The following is a 23,789-nucleotide window of genomic DNA, read 5'->3' as shown; positions in this document are numbered from 1 at the left end:
CACCAGAGACCGCAGGTTAGGAATTGTGACTGCCTGTGCCATCATTGTTGCAGTGTACCCCACCAACGAAGTAAAGACATAAAGATAAATTGACAAGAAGGCCCTCATCGGATTTATAGTTTCAATGTAATCATTTTTAAATGTATTCTTTTTGCATATATTTTGTGCTATTTTATGTTCTATAGTCAAATGTTTCTTTGGTTCCAGCAAGATAGTGTCAAATCTATTGAAAGAAAGAAATAAAGAAAATCAAAGAAGTGCTTTGTCTGGATCTCTCATTTGTGTCATTTGAAGGTCCTGTCTGTGTAAAAACTGAAAAATCACTATATTTATTTGCAGGATTGACTAACTATATAGACCAGTAAGGTATTTCAGTCCTGTAGTTTTTCTTCGGGGCCCTCTCAAAAACCCCTGTTGGTCCCTGAAGTCCATATAAAGAGGGAGCCATGAAAGTCAATAAACAGCACTATCACAGACTAATTTGAACAACATTTAAGGTTGTGACAGCTAATAGGTTTTAGGACTTTAAGACAAGATTTTAATGATTTTTGCCACAGATGATGAACATAATGATAAGGCCTCGGACTGGGACAAGTAAACTCTTTAATTGATTGTTTTCCAAGTCATTTCCTGTTACTGCAGTGGAGGATTGTTGTGTAAAGTGAAGAAAAAAATATGATATGAGGGGTCAATAATAGTGTTTCAATGGCCATAGTAGAGTTAGTATACTAGATAACTATAAAAAGGTAGGGCCTTGTCTCATGCTGACAGCAGGGAGACTCCCGACGCGCTGCTGCGGCCTGCAAGGTGAGTAGCTGATCTGTTTGTATCGTAGAGGACTGTCCCTCAAAAATGTTACTTTCTACAGTCAAAAGAAAAACTCAGTAAAGCTGTTAATCAACCTGCTGCTTTACTCTATCTGTTCTATTTAGTTTTGACAAATTGTGATGAGAATATAAAATTGATCATGAACTACCTGAAGACTTGTACTAAGCTAACCTCGCTCCATGACATGTAAAAACAGGCTATTACAAGACAATTAGCATGGCCTATACAGGGTCAAGAGCTGTGGATACTAACTTAGAGCACACCCAAAGAAAAATACTAAAATGAACAGCCGTGGATGCAGGGAGGGGCCCATTAGAGAATGCCTATATGTACAGGGTCCAGAAGTTTGTGCTACACCCCTGGGTGTCAGATCACAAAACGTGTCATTTTTTAGTGCAGTTGCAAAAAAAAAAAAATTGAGGATGTGTTCTACTTTGACAGCTTATCAAAATTAAGATGATTTAGTACCACACAATTTTGTTTAATTCCCATAATGATAAAGGCTGCTTCTCTTACATCTTTGTCACAAACATTTCTATCTTCCTCCCAATTCTTCCACTGTTTCCAGGTGGCACTAATCACCCCCCATATTTCCAGTGGATGCACCGACTCCAGAGGCGTGGATTCCCAGCACTGTAGCCTTCTTAAGGATAAACAGGCTCTTTGCCTTTAACTGTGTGGGCTACAGTAGCCCACTGGGCAGAGAAATGTAGTGTTAGCCCTCTGTTTTGTCTTGTTGTTTCTAATAATAGCCAATCTTATTTTACCACACCGACGCCTCATTGCATTATGGATGCCTCTGGAATTGTTTCCCTGCAAGATAGCGTGGGAATATTTCCGTAGAGGCTGTGGCTGTTCATCTCAAGGCTAAATGCTCCAGCATCCCGCCTCTAACTGCAAGAGCATCTCGTCTACCGTCGGCTGCCACTGTGTCATGGCTGTAGCGTGAGTCTAGACTACTGTGTATGGGGATGCGTTTCCTTTTTCCGCTGCCTTAGACTTTATTCTCTGCATGCCGGATTTAAGTCCACAGGAGGAGCGCTATGCGGGAGTATAAGGTGGTGGTGCTCGGCAGCGGCGGGGTGGGGAAGTCCGCCCTGACGGTCCAGTTTGTCACCGGGACATTTATAGAGAAGTACGACCCGACCATTGAAGATTTCTACAGGAAGGAGATCGAGGTGGACTCCTCTCCGTCGGTGCTGGAGATCCTCGACACAGCCGGCACCGAGCAGTTCGCCTCAATGAGGGACCTTTACATCAGGAACGGCCAAGGCTTCATCCTGGTCTACAGTCTGGTCAACCAGCAAAGTTTTCAGGACATCAAGCCCATGAGAGACCAGATCATCAGGGTGAAAAGGTGAGACAATGTCCACTGTATTATGTAAAGCACCATTGTCTTGTAAATATATTCTGATGCAATAGGGATGAGGTTATTCCAGGGCTCCCTTGTGTTGCTCCAGGGCTCCCTTGTGTTGCTCCAGGGCTCCCTTGTAAAAGAGATTTGACTATCTCAATGGGACATCACCTGGTAAAATAAAGGATAAATAAAATAAAATAAAATAAAATTCTGTTTTAGGCCCCCAAAATGGTCACATCCTGAGGCAATATGGACACCAAAAGTTGGTTGTGTTAGTGGGAGAGGAAGTTGTAATTACCATACTCATTCCTTGACAGTCCCTCATTCATTTATAGTAATATAAAATGGAACTGTTCCTAATCTTGCTGGAGTACACCCAGGAACCTCCCAAGGGCCCATAAAAGTACATACATCACCATTTAAAGATCCACAACAAGATGTGTAGTTTTTTTCAAAATTAGGCCCAGAATTCATCCCATACTTGCAGCTCCCTCCTCTTCCTCCCTGTCTGGATCCCCCTCCACCGCTGCATGAGAAGCTGCAACCAGCTCATATGTTCTTCATAAGAGCCCAGCTGCGGCTCACCTGTCATATCTCAACCCGCTGAACTCTCACTGGGTTTGATATTCTCTGTCTCTCACACATGACTAACTCTGGATGGCTTTGATCAGTTCAGTCCATTACTCATCAAATCCACTGAGCTCATCTCACAGCTACGGGAGAGAGAATGGAAGGAAAACTGTGATCTTTCCTTTTGGTGGTGACATATTGGTGTTTTTGACTTAGTGCTTCCCTTAATTTGTTTAATGACACTGACAGACTACAGCTATAACTACAGTCTGCAAGTTAAGAATCCATTTTTAGTTTGCCTAACATTATAAGGGCTTGAATCAATTACCTGTAATTTATTTGGTGCTATGTCAATGCTTTTAGTTGTACTTAATGTTAAAGGTTAAAAACAGTTAATTTGGGACCTTCTGGTGGCCTAGAGGTTTAAGATGCACTAATCATGTAATCACACGGCCCGGATTGAGTCCACCTGAGCACCCTTGTTGTATGTCATCCCTGTTTACTTAAAATATAGTATTAAAGAGCCCATTATGTTGACATATAAGGTTCGATTTTCTATAAGGTTATATATGACATTGATGGGTTTTGTATGGGGACATGCAGGAGAGTTAGCCAAAGAAATTTCATTGGTCATTATAATTTCATGATGACCAATGATGAACAATGGGGGGCTGCCAAACTCACAGGGCCTTAAAGTGTAAAAAATAATAGGAATACAAGACTTTGACATGTGTTCGCTAAATGTGAAGGTGCAGCATGGACATGGTTAGCTTAGCTTAGCTTAGCTAAGGACTGGAAGCAGGGGGAAAAAGCTAGCTTGGCTCTGTCCAAATAAAAAAATAAAAACCGACCAGCCCCTTTACTTCTCACTAATTGACACATTTACACAAAAAAATGTAGTGTACAAATCACAAGTTGTGGTTTTATGGGAGGGTTATGTGCTGGACTTTTTCTTAGCAGAAATTAGTAGATCTTTTTTTATCATCAACCAGCTGAGACTTCAGGACGTCACTGCCAAATAGTCCAGCACATAACCCCCCTGTACTACGAAATTATGAAAGTAAGTACCAAATTGTGTAAAAAAAAAAGCGCAATTATCCTTTAACCTGCAGGTCAGCTGTCAGTGTAAAATGTAGTCCTGTGATACTGGTTACACAGTGAAAAAAGTTATTTTTAATAATTTCTTTTTCTTATCTAACATGCTGTGTTCCTCTTCTTAGTCTTCCCTGTTGTAGCTTTTCGTCCGTAAAATTGGCAAGTGGCACATTTATTTATCTAACTGCATATTGTGTAATAATTCATAATTTAACCTGCATAGTTTGGCGCAGTGCTGCTTTTCACCTCCATCAACCGGAGTGAACTGAATGCTCCTGTGGCACAGACATCACAGGCTGAGTGGAAGCAGAAGAGCGTCACAGCTTACGTGGCATAGTGGGGACGAGTGCATGAGGGAACTCCTTTTAAAATGAAAAAGATGGATAAAACTGTGCTGTGCCGCCTCTAGCCAGCAGCCACCCGATGCGGCTGCCTACGTTGCATCAGCCACCACTGTCAAGTGTGTATCTGTAAATATTTCATACTTTTATTTCACACTGCTCTGGGTTTGAAGTAGGGATTGTTACTGTATGTTTTTAATCGCATTATATTACACATTATATGCGTCTCATTTCTGAGCATGCAGTGGGACATTACAAATATTGTATAGAATTGATCACGGTTTGTCTCAGAGAACCAAATCATTGCACAGTACAGGGACATGCAGTAATGTAACCATCCGTTTATTTAAGCATGGCCTCACTTGATCATTTAAACATGTGCAGACATCCACGGTGTCGATCTTTAATAAAACAAGCAACACAGTCAGCTCCTGGAGATCAGCCTCCCTCCTCCCAAACTTCTTGCTGAGCCAGCAGCAGCAATAAAGAGCACAGATATAGTATGTGCCCACTCACCAGAACTTAATGGGATTGGGTTGGGTTGGAAGCCAAGAAGACTTCAGGCCTTCATTAGGAAGACAAACCAGGATGCTTATGCAGGGGGTGGGTGGAAAGCATGGGAAAGACGTGAGATCCTATGTGTTACTGCTGTGTGTGGTGCAGGTGTTGTGATTCCATGCTCTCCTACAGTCCACATATCACCTTCATTGTGCCAATTTATATGCATGAGGTGCAGTCTGAAGCAGGAAATACACTTGAGGGTAGTCTCGCTTAGCAAGACCTTACTTGAGAGCGCTGTGGAATAAGTTCTGGCTACGCTACAGATACATACTAGGAGAGAAGAAAAACTTCTCAGAGTTGTTTGCATTTCTTTTAACCAATCACAATCGTCTTGGGGGGCGCCAAGCTCCGGACACGGCGACGGTGCCTCTGCAAAATGGTCTCTTTGTTGAAATAATTGAATGTGTCTTGTAGCTGTTGCAGCTGGAACTGATTGGAGGCCGGCCCTGTCAAGACAAACACATGCACTCAGTTGCTAGTTTGGTTACCTAAACAAAATATGCTCAGAATGGTATAATATTTACCTGATTAATTAAATGCAGGTGAACTGTTGCAAATTGTGCTATAGTATAATGTAAAATGTTTGTGTTCAAGTTACTTACCTTGGTTGTGTCTCCACCCCACGGTGTTTGGGCTAAAGAGTCCCCGGGTTATCAAGCACCATCATTTTTATTTTTTAAGATAATATTTTGGGGTGTTTTTAGGCCTTTATTTCCACAGTGACAGACACGAAAGGGGGAACGACATGCAGCTGCACGGCGGAGTCGAACCTGCAGCCGCTGCATTGAGGAGTAAACCTCTATATATGTGTGCACCTGCTCTACCAGCTGAGCTAACCCGGCCACATCGAGCACCATTTCAAAGGTTCCGGGACATACCATGTGTTAATTAGTGACGGGGTATTTGCGTGCTTTGATTAGCTTTTCAGGCTAACTATAATTGTATTGTACTAGGTAACATAAATTAAGTTAATGCAGATTAGTGACAATAGGGCAGTAGAAATATATGTAACGTGTTTCTTGTGGTTTGTATAGTTGTTAATGTCAAGTGAATTTCAGATTTCCCTTATACTGTGGTAGGGTCTAGGTCATTGTCAGTGGCAGGCTATAAAAGGCTGCCAGTTGACATCCAGCACTGCTGTCGTCAGGACCACAAGCTGCCTGTGGGCCTCAGTTTATTTTGTTGATCCCACGGCTGCCATTTAATGTGGTCATTGTTGGTGCAATAAACACCTGGTTGTCCTGCACCGTACTTCTGCCTCATGTCTCCTGCTGTAAATATCCAACCGCTACGCGGCCATTCTAACACATGGTTAAACGTAATTTGCTCTTACCAGTGTATCACTGTGTGTACTTCGTCCACAGCAGGCTCCGCCAGTTGGTCCCAAAGCTGAAACTAGCTGAAACAAAAGTCTGCACTGCATCTACCTAATTGGTTATTTTTGTCTTTCAGCAGAAAGAATGAGGAAAACTGTATTAGATGCTCTGCCATGATTAATGTTGGCTTTACATGACAAGTCTGTATAACTTATGCATATTTTCTTTGACACACTCTACCCTCTGTAGACCTAAGCACCTCACGGACTAACCGAATAAACCCCATTTCAGTTGCTATCTGTGAAAACATCTGGGTGTAGCCCTCCTCACAATCTAATGATCTCCACGCTTGCATGTGAAGGTTTATTATCGGCCCAGGAGGAGGAGGAGACACGTTCAAAGCACTTGAGCTGCGTTTTCACGCTGCACTGATGCTGTGTCTAATAGCAGGAGGTGGGCATCACGTGCCGCTGAGGGGGAATATGGGAATAGAGTGGAGAGACCAAAGCTACATATCCCAGGGAGCACTTTGGTGTAGGTACAAAGCAACTACCTGACCTCAGGCTTTTAGTGTTTGCCATCAAGAAGGAGAAAGCTGTTAAGCAGCCAGCTTGGTTTAAAATGTGAGTTAAGGAGAGCCACCGGTAAAGTGCTCATTGTTGGTGTGTAAATCTGTGTGAAGTGTTTTCACTATTATCTGCAATTTATCACACTCAGATATGACTTGTAGCTTTCCGGGCAGTCTTTAAAGCAAAGGGTCTACTTGCAACACCTTGTCACAGATTGAATATGTGAGTTCCAAATAGCTCCAAAGAGGGACGTCCTTTCCCAGACTTTTCGAGTCCCAAGGAGGTGAATATATTTTACAAGCAACCCCTCCGATTTGTATGTTCTGACCCCTTAGGAAACAGTGACGTTGCTTTGATCTGTATCTGGGATTTCCCACATTTAGGCTTATTAAACTACACAACTGAAAACCCGGAGATTGATTGGGAATCCAGATCCTAAGGGAATGTTTACAGGGAGTGAAAAAATCAGTATGTATTTTGGAATAACAGGAAGTTGATTGTTTATAGAGGACTAAAGGGGGCAATTCAAGTAGGTCTGGGGGTTGGGAAAACAGTCAGCCAATCAGAGCTTCGTAGGTGGGATTAAGAATGGAATCTGCAACATTAATAACATTTACGTTTCCTCACACTTTGTTACTTTACTTTACTTTACACATCTTTATTTCTCACTTTGAATTATTGTCTTTGTTTAGCTGCACAGAACAGTGGGACTAATGCAACTAATTAGCACTTGTCTACTCCCATACTGCCTATACTGCCTTTGCATCTGCAGTAAAGAAAATAAAGATTATCTAGAGGAGCTGGGCTGCACCATTAAAGATGTAAATGAAGCTTGGGGTTTCATCATAAAAAAGAAAGACTTTAAAGACCTTTTCCATCTGCTGTGCAGGCCCTCCTTTTGTCTGTTTATCACAGGAATGTGGTCGTGTTATTTTGCTCCTTAGCTATCGAAGCTTTGTTCTCCAGCAGTAACACCCTTTGGGAGTTAACACAGTGAAGGCACTACACTAAAGGTTCTGTGATTTTTCTGTCCGCTACAAACTGCTAATTAACACAAGATGCAGAGAGCAAAGAAAAGGCGGCTGCAGGGTTGGAGGGCTTCACGTTGGAGATGCGTGTATGTGTGTACGGGTTTGCCGGTGCTGTGGGGCTTGTGAAAACGTGCAAGTGAGTTCACTGTAGCTATTTAGCACAGCAGGTAGCCTTAATAAGGCTGTTGTACCCTGAGGCTCAGTGGAAAATGTAGAGTCCATCTGTTTTTGTGAGTTATAAACACTGATTCTCTGTGTGTGGGAGTGTTTGTCTGTTTGCCTTTTTCCCCCAACAGTTGGAATAACACCCTGCAGAGGCAAATGGCGGTAACTAGTTTTTGTGTGCTGTAAAGGTCAAATGTATATCAGCAAAAGTTATTTAAGACTCCACTAATGAGAATGCAGCAGCGGCTTTTCACTAGTCTGGATCAACGGAAGTCCATTGCCAGGATAAGCCTGACCGGCCAAATATCCGGCCAACACAAACAACCTCTGAGCTAGCAAGCTAACGTCACACGCTGAAAATGGAAAGTTTTTATGAAAATTTGGATCATGCACTAAGGCAGGCCTGCTTGGTTCTTTCGGTGAATGATTGTGAAGATTTGCAAGGAATATGTTTACGGCATTTACTATCTAACTGGGACGTTTCGGGATGGAAGGTAAGGATCGCTATGGACAAAATACGCACAGCGATACACTGGTAAGAGCAAATTACATTTTAACCATGCATCCAGCTTACTATAATAATAATACTTTATGTGGCAATTTCTTTTATGGGGTGCAAATGTTCCACCAAAACAAGTTCCTTCCTGAGACCTGAGATTGCGCACCGTTCCTGCTTCCGGAACTTAGCGCCGCCCAAGACGGCTGTGATTGGTTCATAGAAATGCAAACAACCCAGAACGTTTTTTTCCTCATATCCCAGGATGTATGTGTGGTGTAGCCAAACCTTACTGCACAGCACTGTGGAGACAGGTCTGGCAATGCGAGACTAGCTTTTCATAAATGGACGTACAGATGATGGCTTTATAAAGGTGGAGCTCAGCACTCTCCTGTGTGAAAGCCCTGCAGCTAAGCACAGGGACTCCCTCAGTACCGTTCTCAGAGTATCATTCAGAAAGAGTTTTTTTACAGCAATATTGTAGAAATCAATACAGATTTTAACATCCATATCTCCGTAAAATTTCATTAGCTCAGCCACCTGCTGTTGCCTATTCCATAAATCCAATGTGACAACTCTCCCACTGCATTTTGAAAACAAAAAGCTGCATTTTCATACAGCTGGTAGTTTCAGCCAAACAACCCAAACACATTCCAACTCTGCTGATAATTCCCATAGTGCATAGCTGCCAACTCTTGTGCTGGAACAGGAACAAGTTAGCAATGTTTGTAATTTTGCCTGATTTCTATTCATACAGTATGTAGAGTAAAAGCACTTCAGGCAAAACATAAACATTGACAGCTGTACCTCAAAAGCCATAGTAACCATGAGGACATTCAGGAAGCTGAAACGGCTTTTTAAAACTACTTAAAATGGTGAGTTCGCTACTATGAGTGACCCTTTAGCTCTAACACATAGCTATTTGTTTGATTTGTTAATATAAAATCATGCAGCTTTAAAGCACTAACTTTAGAGAATAGCCTCTGTCAGTGGTATATTGTTGGATTACTGACGCATTGACATATAAACAGTATTTTAACGTTGTAGCTGGTCGAGGTGGAGCTAGTTTAATTGACTTTATGTACAGTTGAGTAGTTTATTCTATAAAAATATGTCACATTTTACAAGCTCATTATGGGTTTTGTATGTCAAACCTTAGTCTGCAAAATAAATGTAGTAGAGTGAAAAGCATATTTCCTTCTGAAATATAGTAAATAGACGTATAAAGTAGCAGAAAATGGAAATACTACTATGCAAACTTCCAATGGGAAGAACAACACAGAGAACTGGAAGTGCTTCTGCAAAAATCATGATTTTATTTCTCATCCAAAATGAGTGTGACATTTTTTTATTTTTGAAGTTATAGTCATAAGGCCGTAGCACAAATATAAGAGTTATACTGTACAGTAGAAAGAGACAGTTCTGAGCTATTAAGCACACCAGCTAGCAAACACTGAGTGACGTATTCTTCTATTATACATGATATCAACCTATAAATCCCCATGGGGCAACTTTTGTTCATGCTGTGTTGAGCAGTTTCAGCTTCTCCTCATCTGGCAAGGAGGGACTGGTAGTTTGATGTTGCAACAAACAATCTCTATACAAACTCCCTACCCCACCCTGGAGAAGCTGGCTCTCCCTGTGTCTTTGTAGTTATATATAGAGTTTCTCCGGCAAGGCTGTCAGATTGCATTTGTCTGCATGGTGCTCTCCTTGTTCACACTTCACACCCTCTAGACTCCAGCTTTCCAAACACACAGGCCATGCGAGATGCTTGTCCTGCTGAGGTCAGCTGCTGTTTGTGTGTGTGTGTGTGTGTGTGTGTGTGTGTGTGTGTGTGTGTGTGTGTGTGTGTGCGTTGTACAGTGCGGTAGCTGTGAGGGAAAATGTCAAGCTGCAGGGAAGTCTTTGACATTTGAATTTTTTTCCCTGCTTGTCTTCAAGCCTGTCGACCAATTACAGTCGGAAGAAGTTGCTGACATTATTTGTAATCATTTTCCATTTGCACTTTATATGTGAATTCCTCTGGGAGGTCAGAGGTCAAGTTCAGCCACAGATTAGCACCCTTGAAACTAGCAGGGCCCACTGTCTTGCTCAAGGACACTTGAGCAGATCCAGCAGGTGCTCAAGTATCCTCTACTCTGCTGCCTGCACTCATTTCTTCCAGATCTCTGGCCCCTCTTTTAACTCAGTGAGACGTTTGCCAACTCTTTTCCACGCCTCAGCTCTTCTCCCAGCTGAGAAGTGTGGCAGCAGGCCACCAATTTGTAGATAAGAGCTCATTTCTCAATAGCACCAGCAGATCAATAAGCCAGGCTCGGAATGCACTTAGGAATGACTGATGGCCGAGGCTATTAGGTGGTCTGTGCCCATTACCTGTTGTGAGAATATATACCCTCTGTAATTGACATTCTGCAGTTATTTAATCAGAGAAAACATGAAGGACGTCTATCTGAAATGAAATATCTAGTGCCTGAACAAAGTAACTGTCTTTGTGCTCTAACAAGCTCAGTGTACTAACACGTTTGTGAGACAACTGTTGCCACAAATTATGTTTGCATATGTTTCCAGAAGCAACATCCTGGTTACTCTGGATAATCATTCATTGGAACTACTAATTTCTTTTGAATCTTAAAATAAATAAATATATCCCATATATCCACCTTTATCTGCATTGGTTTAGTTTATAACTTAAAAAATCTTGTATAATAACTTTACACTTTTAAGTCTACCATTTGCAATCATTTATCATTTAACCTTCTATGTTAAAAATTGTCGTGGTTAGCTATTATTATGTGCAATTCAAATCACTTTTTGGGGGATTTGAGTGAATTGACCCTTTAAACATATTGTATTAAAAGTGTCTGCTCTTCCCCTAAGATATGTAGATTCTGTACATTATAATTTGCTGTAAAACTCTCCATGTCAATACAATTATACAATGAGTTTTAAATGAAGGGATGCACAAAAGCTAAAGCTAAAATATTATTTCCAAGACCAATGTTCATATCCAACAATGCAAGAGCAGCACATTAGCTTTATTCAATTATTCAATAACCTATACCATTACTCTCCCCAGCCTGGTTTCTTTCTATTGATGGATGGAAGAGGACTGGGATCGTCTGCCACACGCTGGGGGAAGAAAGCTTTTGATCTGTTAAGGCATGCTTCATGCATGATCAAAATGATGCAAAGTGGAGAGCTAATGATTTTAAACAAGAATCGGAAGCCATTAAATGTACAGCTTGCATGCATCCCGGAATAAATAGAGCATCACGACATTGAAACAAGGCAGTTATTATTTTCATGATGACAGTTTTCTAATGGGTCCGCCTACTGATATTAGACACCCAGGGAGTGATGGAGGCCTCCTGGGAAGCTGGAACTGAAAGTAGCTGAATGTAGTTTATCCCTCTCCTCTTGCTCCATTGTGCATTGTTCAAACCCCTTATTGTTTCAGCATCTAACAAATACAGTATGTAGGCCAACAATGCGCGCACACACACGCACACACACACACACACACACACACACACACACACACACACACACACACACACACGCACAAACATGCTGTCACAGAGTTTAGTCTCTCCTTCCCTCCGCTTTTCTCCCTTAGGTATCAGGAAGTTTCTGTAGTCTCGGTCTGTAACAAAACACACCCAGCGGGGGAGAAGGCAGCACATTTCAGACGTACACTCCTCTGATGTTACTTTCTGTTTCTATTTCAGGTATCAGCAGGTCCCGGTGGTGCTGGTGGGTAATAAGGTGGACCTGGAGGAGGAGAGGGAAGTGTCCCCCAGCGAGGGACAGGCGTTGGCCGAGGATTGGGGCTGCCCCTTTATGGAGACATCGGCCAAGAGCAAGACCATGGTGGACGAGCTTTTCGCCGAGATCGTGAGGCAGATGGACTTCTGCCCTTTGCCGGACCGGAGAGAGGCCTGCTGCCCCGCCTGCAGCATACAGTAGCAGCCTGCTGGAGGGGTGATGGATGGGTGGATGGTTAGAAATTAGAATGCAAATTAATTCATGTTAGATAGATTGAAGATGGAGGGGAAATCCAATTCTAAAACTGTTTCAACCTGCTTTCTGTATCTAGCAGTTTAGGCCTGTGCTCTGATCAAAGGGGCATTCTGGGAAATGTAGGAAATCCCTAACTGAAGCAGAAGTAGGGAAAGGAGGTTAATGGGAAATACAATTTCAACACACATCACTCCTCGGACACAGGGTGGATTTTTCCCTTGAAAGAAAAACAACACTTGACCTCCCACATTCATCACCATCCTGATTAACAGGACCAAATGTTTGGGGGTTTCCCAAAGGCAGCACGGTGCCAAAACCATCGTAAAAGCCATCGACAACAAGGATTATAGTGCTAAATGCTTTTTGGGAAACCAGCCATAGATCCAAGCAGTGATGGCAGTGTGCTCCGCAGTTTTATTGGTCCTCTTTTCTTCTGCTTGTGTTTTTCTTTTTGCACTTTCGGGCCCTTGGGACAGTGCAAGACCAATCACCAAGTATCTGAACGGATGTCAAGTAACACCACTGTGAAGGAGTCTTACTGGAAGTTAATTTTACAGCAGGCCCGCCTAACTATGAATGAATGAATAGATGAACGAATGTTTAAAAAGGAAACCGCACCTTTGGGGAAAGTCATTCAGAAGATCCCAAATGTTGACATACTGTGGATGATGTGTGCATGAAGTTGTGCTGTCACACTGACATTGAGTACAATCAATCTCACCCAAAGAGACAGTATCGATCAATCAACTGATCAAAACAATCAATCAGTCAACGTACGGACAGTTGTCTTTACACCTTACAGATGATACAAATGCCTTGTTACATTGTATGAAGTGAACATCAGTGTCAGTGTATAGTTCATTTATCTTAAGTCACATCAGATATGTTAGTGGTTCAATGTGAGAAACACTTATTTTCAACAAAAAATAAATCTTTATGCACAAATGTGTCATGCGTATTTATTGTTGAATAATAATTTTGTGCGAATGTAATGGTAAAGCAACTTATATGTTTCTTTCATTGTTAAAAGCAGCTCCTACTGAGTTCTCCTACTTTGAAGTTCTATCTTCTTTTACTTTAACCTCCAGAGGTCAATAGAATTGCACTCACTGTGAAAGTAGCCTTTTAGCTTTGCTATTTAGCGGTAATCTGGCTCCATGTTGGCCTGTGTGACATGATTTATGATGTTTTGGTCCCGCGGCTGCGTTTCCTGGCCAGGCGTCCTGCTGTTACTGTTGCTGCCATTAGTGCCAACACTTACTGCTGATTCTGGTCCTGAAAAATCCAACGAGCATTTGTCAAATTCTGAGTTCCATTAGAGTCCATTAGAGGATGATATTGGGACATGTGAGACTTTAGAGCCAAGATCATAACTTGGATCCATCCAATCAGCATAAGAGCAACAGACTTTCAACACTTAGGAAACAGAGATTCAGAAATAAATTGTTGAGGGACGCCATAAATATCTAAACTTTAATACAAGTGCCTAAACAAATATCAAAGATGTATTATACAGAGATATATTATGTTGTTAGGGACTGTTGATTAAAATGGTGCTGACAGAGATTTTTTCCCCCTCTCTGTCTGCATAATGCAACAAAGTATTACAGGGTTTCCTTTACATTAGCCTACTTGAAATGACTACCAACAGCGACACCTGCTGTCATGAAATGGGACAGCACAACGTCATCTATACGGACCTTTCAGCCCCTCGTCTTCAGTTCCTACCCGGACCTAAATATTGTTGCGCACGAAACAGGCATGGCGTCCTTCACTCAGAGGCATAAGTGACATACATTTATCCATTTGCCCTTTCGTATCTATTAGACGTTGTTTTATGTAGGTATAGAAATATTCTTTACAATGGCGACCAGGACCGTGTGTCAAGTTCTCCAGCGCCGTGAGTAACTGTTAACCGGTAGCATTAGCATGTGAGCTAGCTGTCTAGGTTAAGAGGAAATTTGCTTTATACTGCTCGAGTCTGGATGAAGATATATTTTGACATGGCATTGTAGGGAAAGTACACATGTAATTCATAACATGAACGGTGGCGCTGTTCCGTTAAGTATCCCAGTAAGCTATATACCTTTTTCACGGCAGACATGTTGACATGTCGTAATAGGAAAAGCACAGGTGTATTTAAAACCATTAATACAACCTCTCCTATTCCACTTAGGAGAGGTCCTGGTATTGTGCATGCTGACTCACTGAAACGGTTTACTGGGACCCTGGATGGAATTGAGCCATCGTTAAGGTTATCAGTTTCAGCTGTGCTTTTCTTACTATGACAAGTCAACATGTCTGCTGTGGAAAAGGTCCATTCCAGCACGCACAGAACCCCCACAAAGTCATCATTTATTTTAATAAATACACCTGTCCTTTTCCTGCTACGAGCTGTTTGAAATGGCTATTAGCCAGCTTTAACATAACACAGGTGATGTAAAAACTAAAAGTTGCAAGATGTCTTGTGGTTCTATATCAACTCGGGTCTGTAGTCTCAAATACCGCAGCGGACTCCTTTCAATACGCTGCAGTGATTTCGGCCACCCTGCTACTTTTTTTTTTTTCAGCATCAGTTATAGCTACATTCTTAAAGTAGCGTGAAATTAATCTTTAACTATGCAAGACAATTATTTAAAAGCCTCAACTTCAACTTGACAATCTGTATAATCATAATCAATCTTAGTCTAAATATGACAGTATGACTTTTACACATCATGTCCCTAAAGCCAGGGAAATCGGGATGTAAATGCCTTAAAACACCATGTTTAAAGTGTGCAAAATGTTATATGCTGACATGAATTAGAAAGTATAAGCAAATGTACCATCACCTAAAGGATTATTAGGAGCGCCTGTTAAATTTCTCGTTAATGCTATTATCTAATCAGTGGCAGCTGCTTCAATGCATTTAGGGGTGTGGTCCAGGTCTAGACAATCTCCTGAAATCCAAACTGAATGTCAGAATGGGAAAGAAAGGTGATCTAAGCAACTTTGAGCGTGGCGTGATTGTTGGTGCCAGACGGGCTGGTCTGAATATTTCACAATCTGCTCAGTTACTGGGATTTTCACGCACGACCATTTCTAGGGTTTACAAAGAATGGTCTGAAAAAGGAAAAAACATCCAGTATGCTGCAGTCCTGGGGGGCGAAAATGCCTTGTTGATGCTAGAGGTCAGAGGAGAATAGGCCGAGTGATTCAAGCTGATAGAAGATCAACTTTGACTCAAATAACCACTCGTTACAACCGAAGTATGCAGCAAAGCATTTGTGAAGCCACAACACGCACAACCTTGAGGCGGATGGGCTACACCAGCAGAAGAGCCCACCGGGTAGCACTCATCTCCACTTAAAATAGGAGAATGAGGCTACAATTTGCACAAGTGCACCAAAATTGGACAGTTGAAGACTGGAAAAATGTTGCCTGGTCCGATGAGTCTCGATTCCTGTTGAGACATTCAGATGGTAGAGTCAGAATTTGGCCTAAACAGAATGAGAACATGGATCCGTCATGCCTTGTTAGCACTGGGCAGGCTGGTGGTGGTGTAATGGTGTGGGGGATGCTATCCTATCAGTATGGGCCAACATTTCTAAAGAATGCTTCCAGCACCTTGTTGAATCAATGACCCAAAGAATTAAGGCAGTTCTGAAGGCGATAACACGGTATTAGTACGGTGTTCCTAATAATCCATTCGGTGAGTGTATATCCTGACTATGATCCAATAATATTGATAATAATCTAATATGGATTAAGCTCCAAAAAACACCATAGCCTACACTCCCCATAATGCAACTCCATAGCTTGTTTGGTTCCACACCCCTACTTTGAAACACAGCCTTTCTGTCTGTAACCCTGATGACATCGCTTTGACACCAATAACACATAACATGTCAACATGACATAGTATTAGAAGATGGAGAATCCTCTGCTATCCTTTCGGTTTCTTTTGTTCCTCCTCAATTCTCTTTTTTTTTTTTTTTTTTTTTTTTTATGCTTGAATCCATCCATCCTCCCCCTCCACAGGCTTTGCAACCTCTGCAGCAGCTGTGCGTGCGCCGGCCAACGAGGTCCGCGGCCAGCGCAATGCCGTCTTCTCCAGAGAGCAGGCCAGGCAGAGAGCTCTGTACCCCCGCATCGAGAAGATAGAGGTGTCCATGCAGGGCCCTGGGCTGGATGGTACACTGCTCATCATGAACAAAGGAATGTCCACTCCACTGAGCTGTGCCAGACGTGAGTGAAAGGGAGTGTGGATGCAAGATGAATGTATAAAGAAAACCACTTGAAAACTTTCATTGAACTTTTGCCGGGATTTAACCATTTTTGTTTGTAACACAATCGGCAATCTGTGAGAAACTAAACATCTCAGCTTAATTTGCATGTATTAATAATGCATTGCTTCATGATTGGTTATAAATAAATAAATCCTAGTTTTGCACTCAGCTGAACTCCTCTGTGTTTCCCCCAGATCTGACAGAGCATCACCTGACCAACTCGGCTCTGGCCCTGGTGGACGGGGAACCGTGGTCTCTTCACCAGCCCCTCACCCACTCCTGCTCACTCACTCTGCTCACATTTAAAGACAGTGATCCAACTCTGGTCAACCAGGTACGGGAACAACCAAAATATATTTTATTTAAAAGGACTTAAGATTTTTTTTGGAAGTTAAAAGGTGCAGTAGGTAAGACTTATAAAACTAACTTTCTGTCATATTTGCTGAAACTGACCCTATGTTCCAGTAGAACTACATGAAGCAGATAATTAAAAAAAATCCTCTATCTTTTAAGGGCAACTTTTTTGAAATAAGTAATTGTTATAATTTCTTCTTGTTTTAGTACGTGGTAGTGTTTTTATAAATTGCATGGCCGTTTTACAGCAGGCCCAGCTTTAGTGAGATGTTTTACTCCACTTTTTACATGTTACCTTAATGGATAGGGACACATTTTTTCAAGTCTGTCTATCTTAATACAATACTCATATGTAAATTGAAATAGTTATTGGTCACTGTAGTTGTTCCTGCCGTAAAAACGGCCATTAAGAGATCCCCTCTTGTAGCACTCCCCCAAGAGATGGGGGACAAAATCCACAGTCCTGTTTCTGTGTAAAAATGTATTTTTAATTTCAGCCAAAACTCATGTGAAGGTTTAGCAGTCCGAGTTAGCCAAATGGCTTTAAGAAAACGAACAGGTGATATCAGGAAGGTTTGACATATTTCAGCGTGTGCTCTTGTTTCCCCCTCAGGCCTATTGGCGTTCCTGTGCTGCCTTGCTAGGCCAGGTGCTGGAGACTGCTTTCAAAGACGACTTTACTGTGGAGCTGCTCAACACACCAGAGGTGCCAGGTAGATGAGCTTCTCCAAATGTACCCTGACCAGCCATCAGACACCAGTAGAATTACTAGTTACTAATTACTAGTAGTCTTTGGTCAAGAAATATTTGCCAGGAACTTTTGAGACAGATTTGAAAGTTAGATGCAGTGTCAGTCTTTGGCTTTTCAGGTATGTTTGTTTATAATTTTGAGTGAAATTATTTAGGCCAATTTAAATAGAATTCCTGGCAGGTCATTTTCTTAGTTAACATTAATGAAACATACATGTTGGATTCTGATGAGGTGGTTTGGTGCTAAGTAGTTTTTTGTGTTATTTGTTTCCATGTAGTCACTTTAGGGGCCTTCTGCTGTGATGTGGTGCTCGACCCTCAGCTGGACTCATGGACTCCCTCTGAGGTGTGTGTGTGTGTGTGTGTGTGTGAGAGTGTGTGTGTGTGTGTGTGTGTGTGTGTGGATATAAATGTATTTGAGATGTTTTTCCATCATCTTCTATAGAACATCCTTAACATAAAAAAAGTGTCCTTCCTGACCGAGTAACTTAATACTAAACTGAAAGCCGTTATTTCTGTTGCACCTGTAACCATCTATATTACTGCAGCAAGATGAGAATTTTAACCATTAGAGGTCAGCACAAACTGACAATTTTCAGCTGTTTCTCTTTAAAGTGATATTCCACCCCAAATCCATCTTTTGAGTCTCAAATGTTCGTCCATTGAGACAGCTGTTTGAAGTTTTTGTCTTTAACAAAAGTCAGAGGCTGTGGTCAGCTAAACTTATGTTGGTTGGTTGAAATGGATTCCAATAGTGATAAGATTTTAAGCTGGCAAGACAAAGAAACTTCTCAGACCACCCCTTAGTCATCATTTGGCCCAGAATGCAGTTATTATTTTAGTGTTGTGCAAACACCCTCCGTTAAACGCAGCCTAATGCTGTCTTTAGCCATATTTTGGCAAAAATGAGAGTCGTAGTCTTCTTGGGTCTTCAGTATCTCATATACATATTTGTCTTTACTTACACATGTGTTTGTGTGTGAGAAAACACACAAGAGTGTGACTTGTTATTATCACCTTTTGAAGAGAAGTCTCTATATGTCGCCAGCAGTTGCAAGGGAGGAATGATTCCGAGATTTTATCCGTTGGTCTTTGTCTCAGATTACAGAACTCTAATATCTCTTACTCTACCTGATCCTTTGTGAGTGTAAGTGAGTTGATTTGTAAACCAACACGGCTGTTTTTCACTCCAGGAGTCGTTGCGGTCTCTGACCCGAGGGGCCCAGCAGCTGATCCACCAGGACCTGGCATGGGAGCCTCTGGAGGTGGTGCCCTCTGTGGCGCTGGAGATCTTCTCACACAGCAGGTAGACTGACTCCTTCCTTAGGCCGGTTCACACACTCTCACCAGTCCTTAGACCGTCCGTTGAAAACGCACGTCTTTCCATTCTGTCTTTCAATTCATTTTGCGTTGCATTGCGGCGGAAAAAGGAAGCTGAAAAAATGCAGTGGCCTTAGGCAAGAGGTTGAGACCGATTCAACTTTTGGAGAAACGCAATCTGAAGTCACCCTGCGGTGGCCAATCATGTAACCGCCGATCAGACTTTGTTTTGAGGCGCTGTGAGAGTCCCGTACAGTAAACCGTTAACGTCACTGTCTCTATCACTGCCACAAGAGTTTTAAAACAATAGGAGAGTTAAAAACGAGACACAATCACTTAACTGCCCAAGTGTTTGTGTAACAGCTGAATGTTTCCTGCAACAACAAAGCACAGTCCCTCCGTCTCTTTTCTTGCTCTGTGAAATGAAGCTGCCTTCAAGTGAACTTCAACTTCTCTTTCATAGCTGTTTTCACTGTTTTTATACCTTTTATCTCGTTTAACACGTCTGTTCTTCTTTTGCCTCTTTTTCCTTGTGTCTCTTTGCTTCCTGTCCTTGTATTGTCCCTCCCCAGTATACTCCTAAACACATGATGAGTGTTGTTGCTTTTTCTCTGTGTCTTCCAGGTGTAAACAGGAAGAGGTGGAACAGAAGGCAGCACAGAGTCCCAAAGGCACAGTGATGCTCCACAGGTGACTTTTCATGCGCACATTTTGGTTTAAACCTTCATTTCCTGCCTACATGTTTCCAGTGTAGTGTCGGTTACATGACACATTAAGTATATCTGCAGGAAGTTATATATATATTTTAAAACCTCCCATAATCGTTTAGATGTGGTGACCATGTGCTGCTGAGTGCGGGCCCCCTGGTGGCCAGGACAGGACTGTGCTCCCAATACGAGGTGACGGCCGTCCACAGCCTGGGACGGGGACCCTGGGGCCTCCAGCGTCGGGCACAGGGCCTCTCCCTGCCTCTGCAGCTGCAGGTAGGGACGCGTGTGGAATATGGTGACGTAACAGCACTTAAATACATTAAAGGCAGACACTGTTTGTTGGGCTTTTTCATTTGTTTTACTTTACTTTTTAGTGTGTATTTGTGATCAGACTTGGATGTAAACCTTCATGCAAGACAGTTCTTTGTCTTTCAAAAACATGGTTAGTTTTACCTTACCAGTAGAACTACAGTCATTTTAACCCACTTAAAAAATACATTTCTATGGATTTCCAATATAAGTTTTATTGGGACAAGAAAAGTGATAATACATAGATTTCTGTGACTCAAGAAATGTCAAATTTTAAAGGTGAATATCTGTCTAAAAAGTCATTTATGGGCACCTTTTGCTTCAGACAATTACAGGTTTAAATTACCGAATCAATTTAAAAGTGATTCTTTAGCGGTCTGCAGCGGTTTCCCTCGAGATTGTTCATAAAACCACTGTTGCCGTGGAACAGATTATACATGACATTTGATTGTTCTCCTAATATCAAAGCTTGTCCTTTGTGCGGCGCAGTAAAAGTACTTTATCACCGTCTACATGTGCCTGCTAATCACGTTGCCTTCCTCTCTGCAGGCTCACCACACGGTCTGGAGGAAACTGAGGCAGCGGGCAGAGAAAATGGTAAGAACAGAAAATATCCAGGTTTTTATTTTTTTACCTCACACAGCTGTCCAAGAACAGTGACCTTAAAGCTGAAGCACTGAGGCCAACTCAGGGAAGGAGGGCTGTGTTCTGGTCTAAATGATGGATACTTGTCCAAATTACTGCTTGTTCCACATTTAGCCAGCTCGATCCCTGGCTACAGCCATCATTTTAGATTTCACAAAGTAGCCAGAGGTTAAGATTTAACACAGCTATTTTTATTGCTTTGCATTTATATTTTGGCAAAAACAGAGCGTGAGCGTGGGCTGCAGTCTTCAGGAAAAGGCAGGTCTCATCCTCCTCATGAAGGACAAACTGCTGTTTTCTGAACTTGACATCAAAGACACAGACACTAACTCAAGATCCAAAGAAGAAGTATTTTTAAATCCCTCAAGGTTCAAGGCTCTTATTCTAGGTGTTGTTACATCATGACTCTCGGATTGATGCAGAGTTGAATCGGCTCTGTCTGAACATTACCAAGTTAGACTCTAAAGGAGAAGCATAAATTCTTCAAATTCAAACTAGGCTAGAGTTAATTTTGGATGGAGCCATCTAGGCGAAATATATTTTGCTGCAGCCTTCCTGGCATTCTCTGTGCATCGCTGATTGCGTAATGTTGAAAAAAAATGGCACTCATTAATAGATCCACTTGATTTGGCAACTGATGACATACTGTGCTCTGTGGCCTACATTTTATTTTCACATTTGGTTATTCAGGGAATTGAAATAGCACTTTATTAAAGACAAAAGTATGGATGTCAGAGTTGGACCGACGTTAAAAGTGGAGGATAGTTGGATCACAACTTTCTGGAGTTTTTACAAGCACAGGATTAGCATGCAAACCTGCTGCAAGAGGTACTGGACATCACTCTTATGGTTTTAGAAGACACTGTTCCATAGTACCTGACACACTGTTTTCTGTGTAAATGATAAGATAAGATAGACTTTATTAATGCCACACTGGGAAAATTCCTGATGTGTATAGAGAACATGCTGTCCTGTCCTCTTTGTCCTATGTGTTAACATAGAATCACTACTGCTTATCAGTGGAGGAGCTATAAACTTAAACAGGCCCAGAAACGCTCTGAAGGACATTTATACTGCAGTGTTTTCACAACATGTAGGCAAACCAAGGGTAATGCACCATTCTTCAATCTCTTCAACAGCTCACACACGTAGACAGAGATCATTTAGGGCCACGTGGATGTTTTCATTCTTCCTATAAAACCACAAGACGCCAGCTTTACTTGTGATGCAGATAAAACGTCTGTTATTCATGCGGGAACTGTGCGAGAGAAATCAAGCTACATTAACAAGCAGCTATGAGAACTGGACTGAAAGCTAGTTGGGACTTACATTGTAGGTTGACCATCATTTCACTAAAAATAGGAGAAAGATTTATATGTACCTTTTTTCATTTTTAAAACCATTGTTGGGCCTTCATGTCAGGTATTCAAACACCACATTCAAAAAAGGTAGTTAACGCTGTAGATTACAGCCAGGAAGTATTTCATTGGTACCCAATGTACAGAATATTTACAATTTGAATTTGCAGGCTGTAATGTTTTACAGTTATAACATTGTACTCTTCTAAGTAATTGCAGAGACCTGGGAGCACAGCTATATTGTCAGACAGGTTGTAAACAAGCCTATAGTTTAGTAAGATCATCTAATCCCCTTTATTTGCAGGTGAAACAGGAAGTGTCTAATCCCTCACTGCACAGGAAAACAAAGGAGGGCCAGCTCACTAGGTCAAAGTTGAACCTGACAATCAGCCTTTAAACTGTTAACAATATTACAGTTTGCCCTCGTTTTCTCTTCAGAATAAATTTGGAATAGAGAAATGTCAAAGAAATTTAAAATAGTTGAATATCCGAACAGCTGTTTTGTATTAACATGCTGGCAAAAATGTAGAACCGCTGTCACTCTTCCTGAAACTGTTGTGTTTAACAAAACCTCTCATCAGATGTGTTGCCCCTAAAAAGGCTAGATCCAGGTAGACAAAATAACAGGAACAACTTACCATCCAATGCAATCCTGTACAGTAACCCTACAACACATCAACTTTTTTATGACTTTTTTTAAAGAGATATTACTATTAAGGCTGCGGTGTTGTTATACACTACATTATAAAGTTGAAAGGTTTGAGTTCTTTTTTTCACCCTCTGTCTGTGCTAGCGTACAGAGACCGGTTTATAAAAGCAGGGAGGCGTGGGCGCTGCCTTTTCTGAGCCGGCTGCAGGCAGTAGGGAAGCATGTCCCCCATCTGCCTCCAGCTGGCGCTTAAAATGCGGCCGCCCACGCTACAAACAGATCTACACCACTCTGTAGAAAGATTATTAAAAAAAAATAGTTTTTAGGCCATTTTATACTTTACAAAGAGAGTAAAGAGGTAAGAGAGGGGATGTAATAATTGTTATAAATCTTTTAACATAATCATTTACATATGTGGCTTTATTTGCACAGGTGGAGGTGCCCAACACTGAAGAAGTGAATCGACTCTCTCCTCCTGACTCAACACCACCTCGGACCAGCCAGTAACAACCTCTGTGTAACCTTCAACACACACATGCACACTTTCACATTGTATTATTTGTTCAATAAATGTGTAAAACATATGTGACAAATCAATCCCACTTATCTCATTCTTATGGAAATGTCCCGTGAGCCCGTTGTGGTACAAGAACACAAGTCTTGCGTTGTGTGTATTGAGAGAAAGATTTCAACACTCCCGAGGGGGAAGGTGCTTCAGTTTATAACCGTTCAGCTGATTGCGGGCATGTAGGAGTGTGAGAGAGACGCAGAAAAATGGAAACGCGTGGATGAGTGCTTATGTGTGTGTCAGCAGTTTGCTCAACAACAACAACAGCGGAGTGTGTGCGTGTCTATTGGCTGAAGGTCAGGCAGCAGTGCAGCTGTTGTGTCTATCACTCGTCTAACAGGTGGCCCTCAATTCTCAGTGTGTTCGGAGTCAAGTGTGAGCAAGCCTGAGGATTGGAGCCATCAGGCACTTTGTTTCCCCTACTCCCTCCCCAGGATTCCGGGCGTTTTGACACATTGACACAACATTCGTGGTTTCTGCCAGAGATCACCTTCTCCCATCCAACA

The 23,789-nt window shown here is 41.9% G+C and overlaps 2 protein-coding genes across 2 annotated transcripts; both read left to right on the top strand.

The window, feature by feature from the left end:
• The first annotated feature begins 1,438 nt into the window (after positions 1-1,438).
• Positions 1,439-13,297, top strand: LOC114551144 (ras-related protein Rap-2a). The gene is made up of 2 exons (XM_028572265.1): positions 1,439-2,185; positions 12,061-13,297. Exons 1-2 carry the CDS (start codon positions 1,872-1,874, stop codon positions 12,296-12,298), a joined length of 552 nt encoding a protein of 183 aa, XP_028428066.1. The 5' UTR covers positions 1,439-1,871; the 3' UTR covers positions 12,299-13,297.
• A 754-nt stretch (positions 13,298-14,051) lies between these two features.
• On the top strand, positions 14,052-23,312 carry mrpl39 (mitochondrial ribosomal protein L39). Its single transcript, XM_028572264.1, has 10 exons — positions 14,052-14,252; positions 16,373-16,579; positions 16,815-16,954; positions 17,588-17,687; positions 18,003-18,070; positions 18,918-19,030; positions 19,669-19,734; positions 19,874-20,027; positions 20,613-20,660; positions 23,148-23,312. The coding sequence occupies exons 1-10, from the start codon at positions 14,216-14,218 to the stop codon at positions 23,220-23,222; spliced, it is 1,008 nt and encodes a 335-aa protein (XP_028428065.1). The 5' UTR covers positions 14,052-14,215; the 3' UTR covers positions 23,223-23,312.
• Positions 23,313-23,789: the final 477 nt, after the last annotated feature.

The sequence above is a fragment of the Perca flavescens genome, chromosome 24 (genome assembly GCF_004354835.1).
Source record: "Perca flavescens isolate YP-PL-M2 chromosome 24, PFLA_1.0, whole genome shotgun sequence".
NCBI lineage: Eukaryota > Metazoa > Chordata > Actinopteri > Perciformes > Percidae > Perca > Perca flavescens.
The sequence above is the reverse complement of the archived record's forward strand: the minus strand, read 5'-3'. Positions and strand labels throughout refer to the sequence as shown.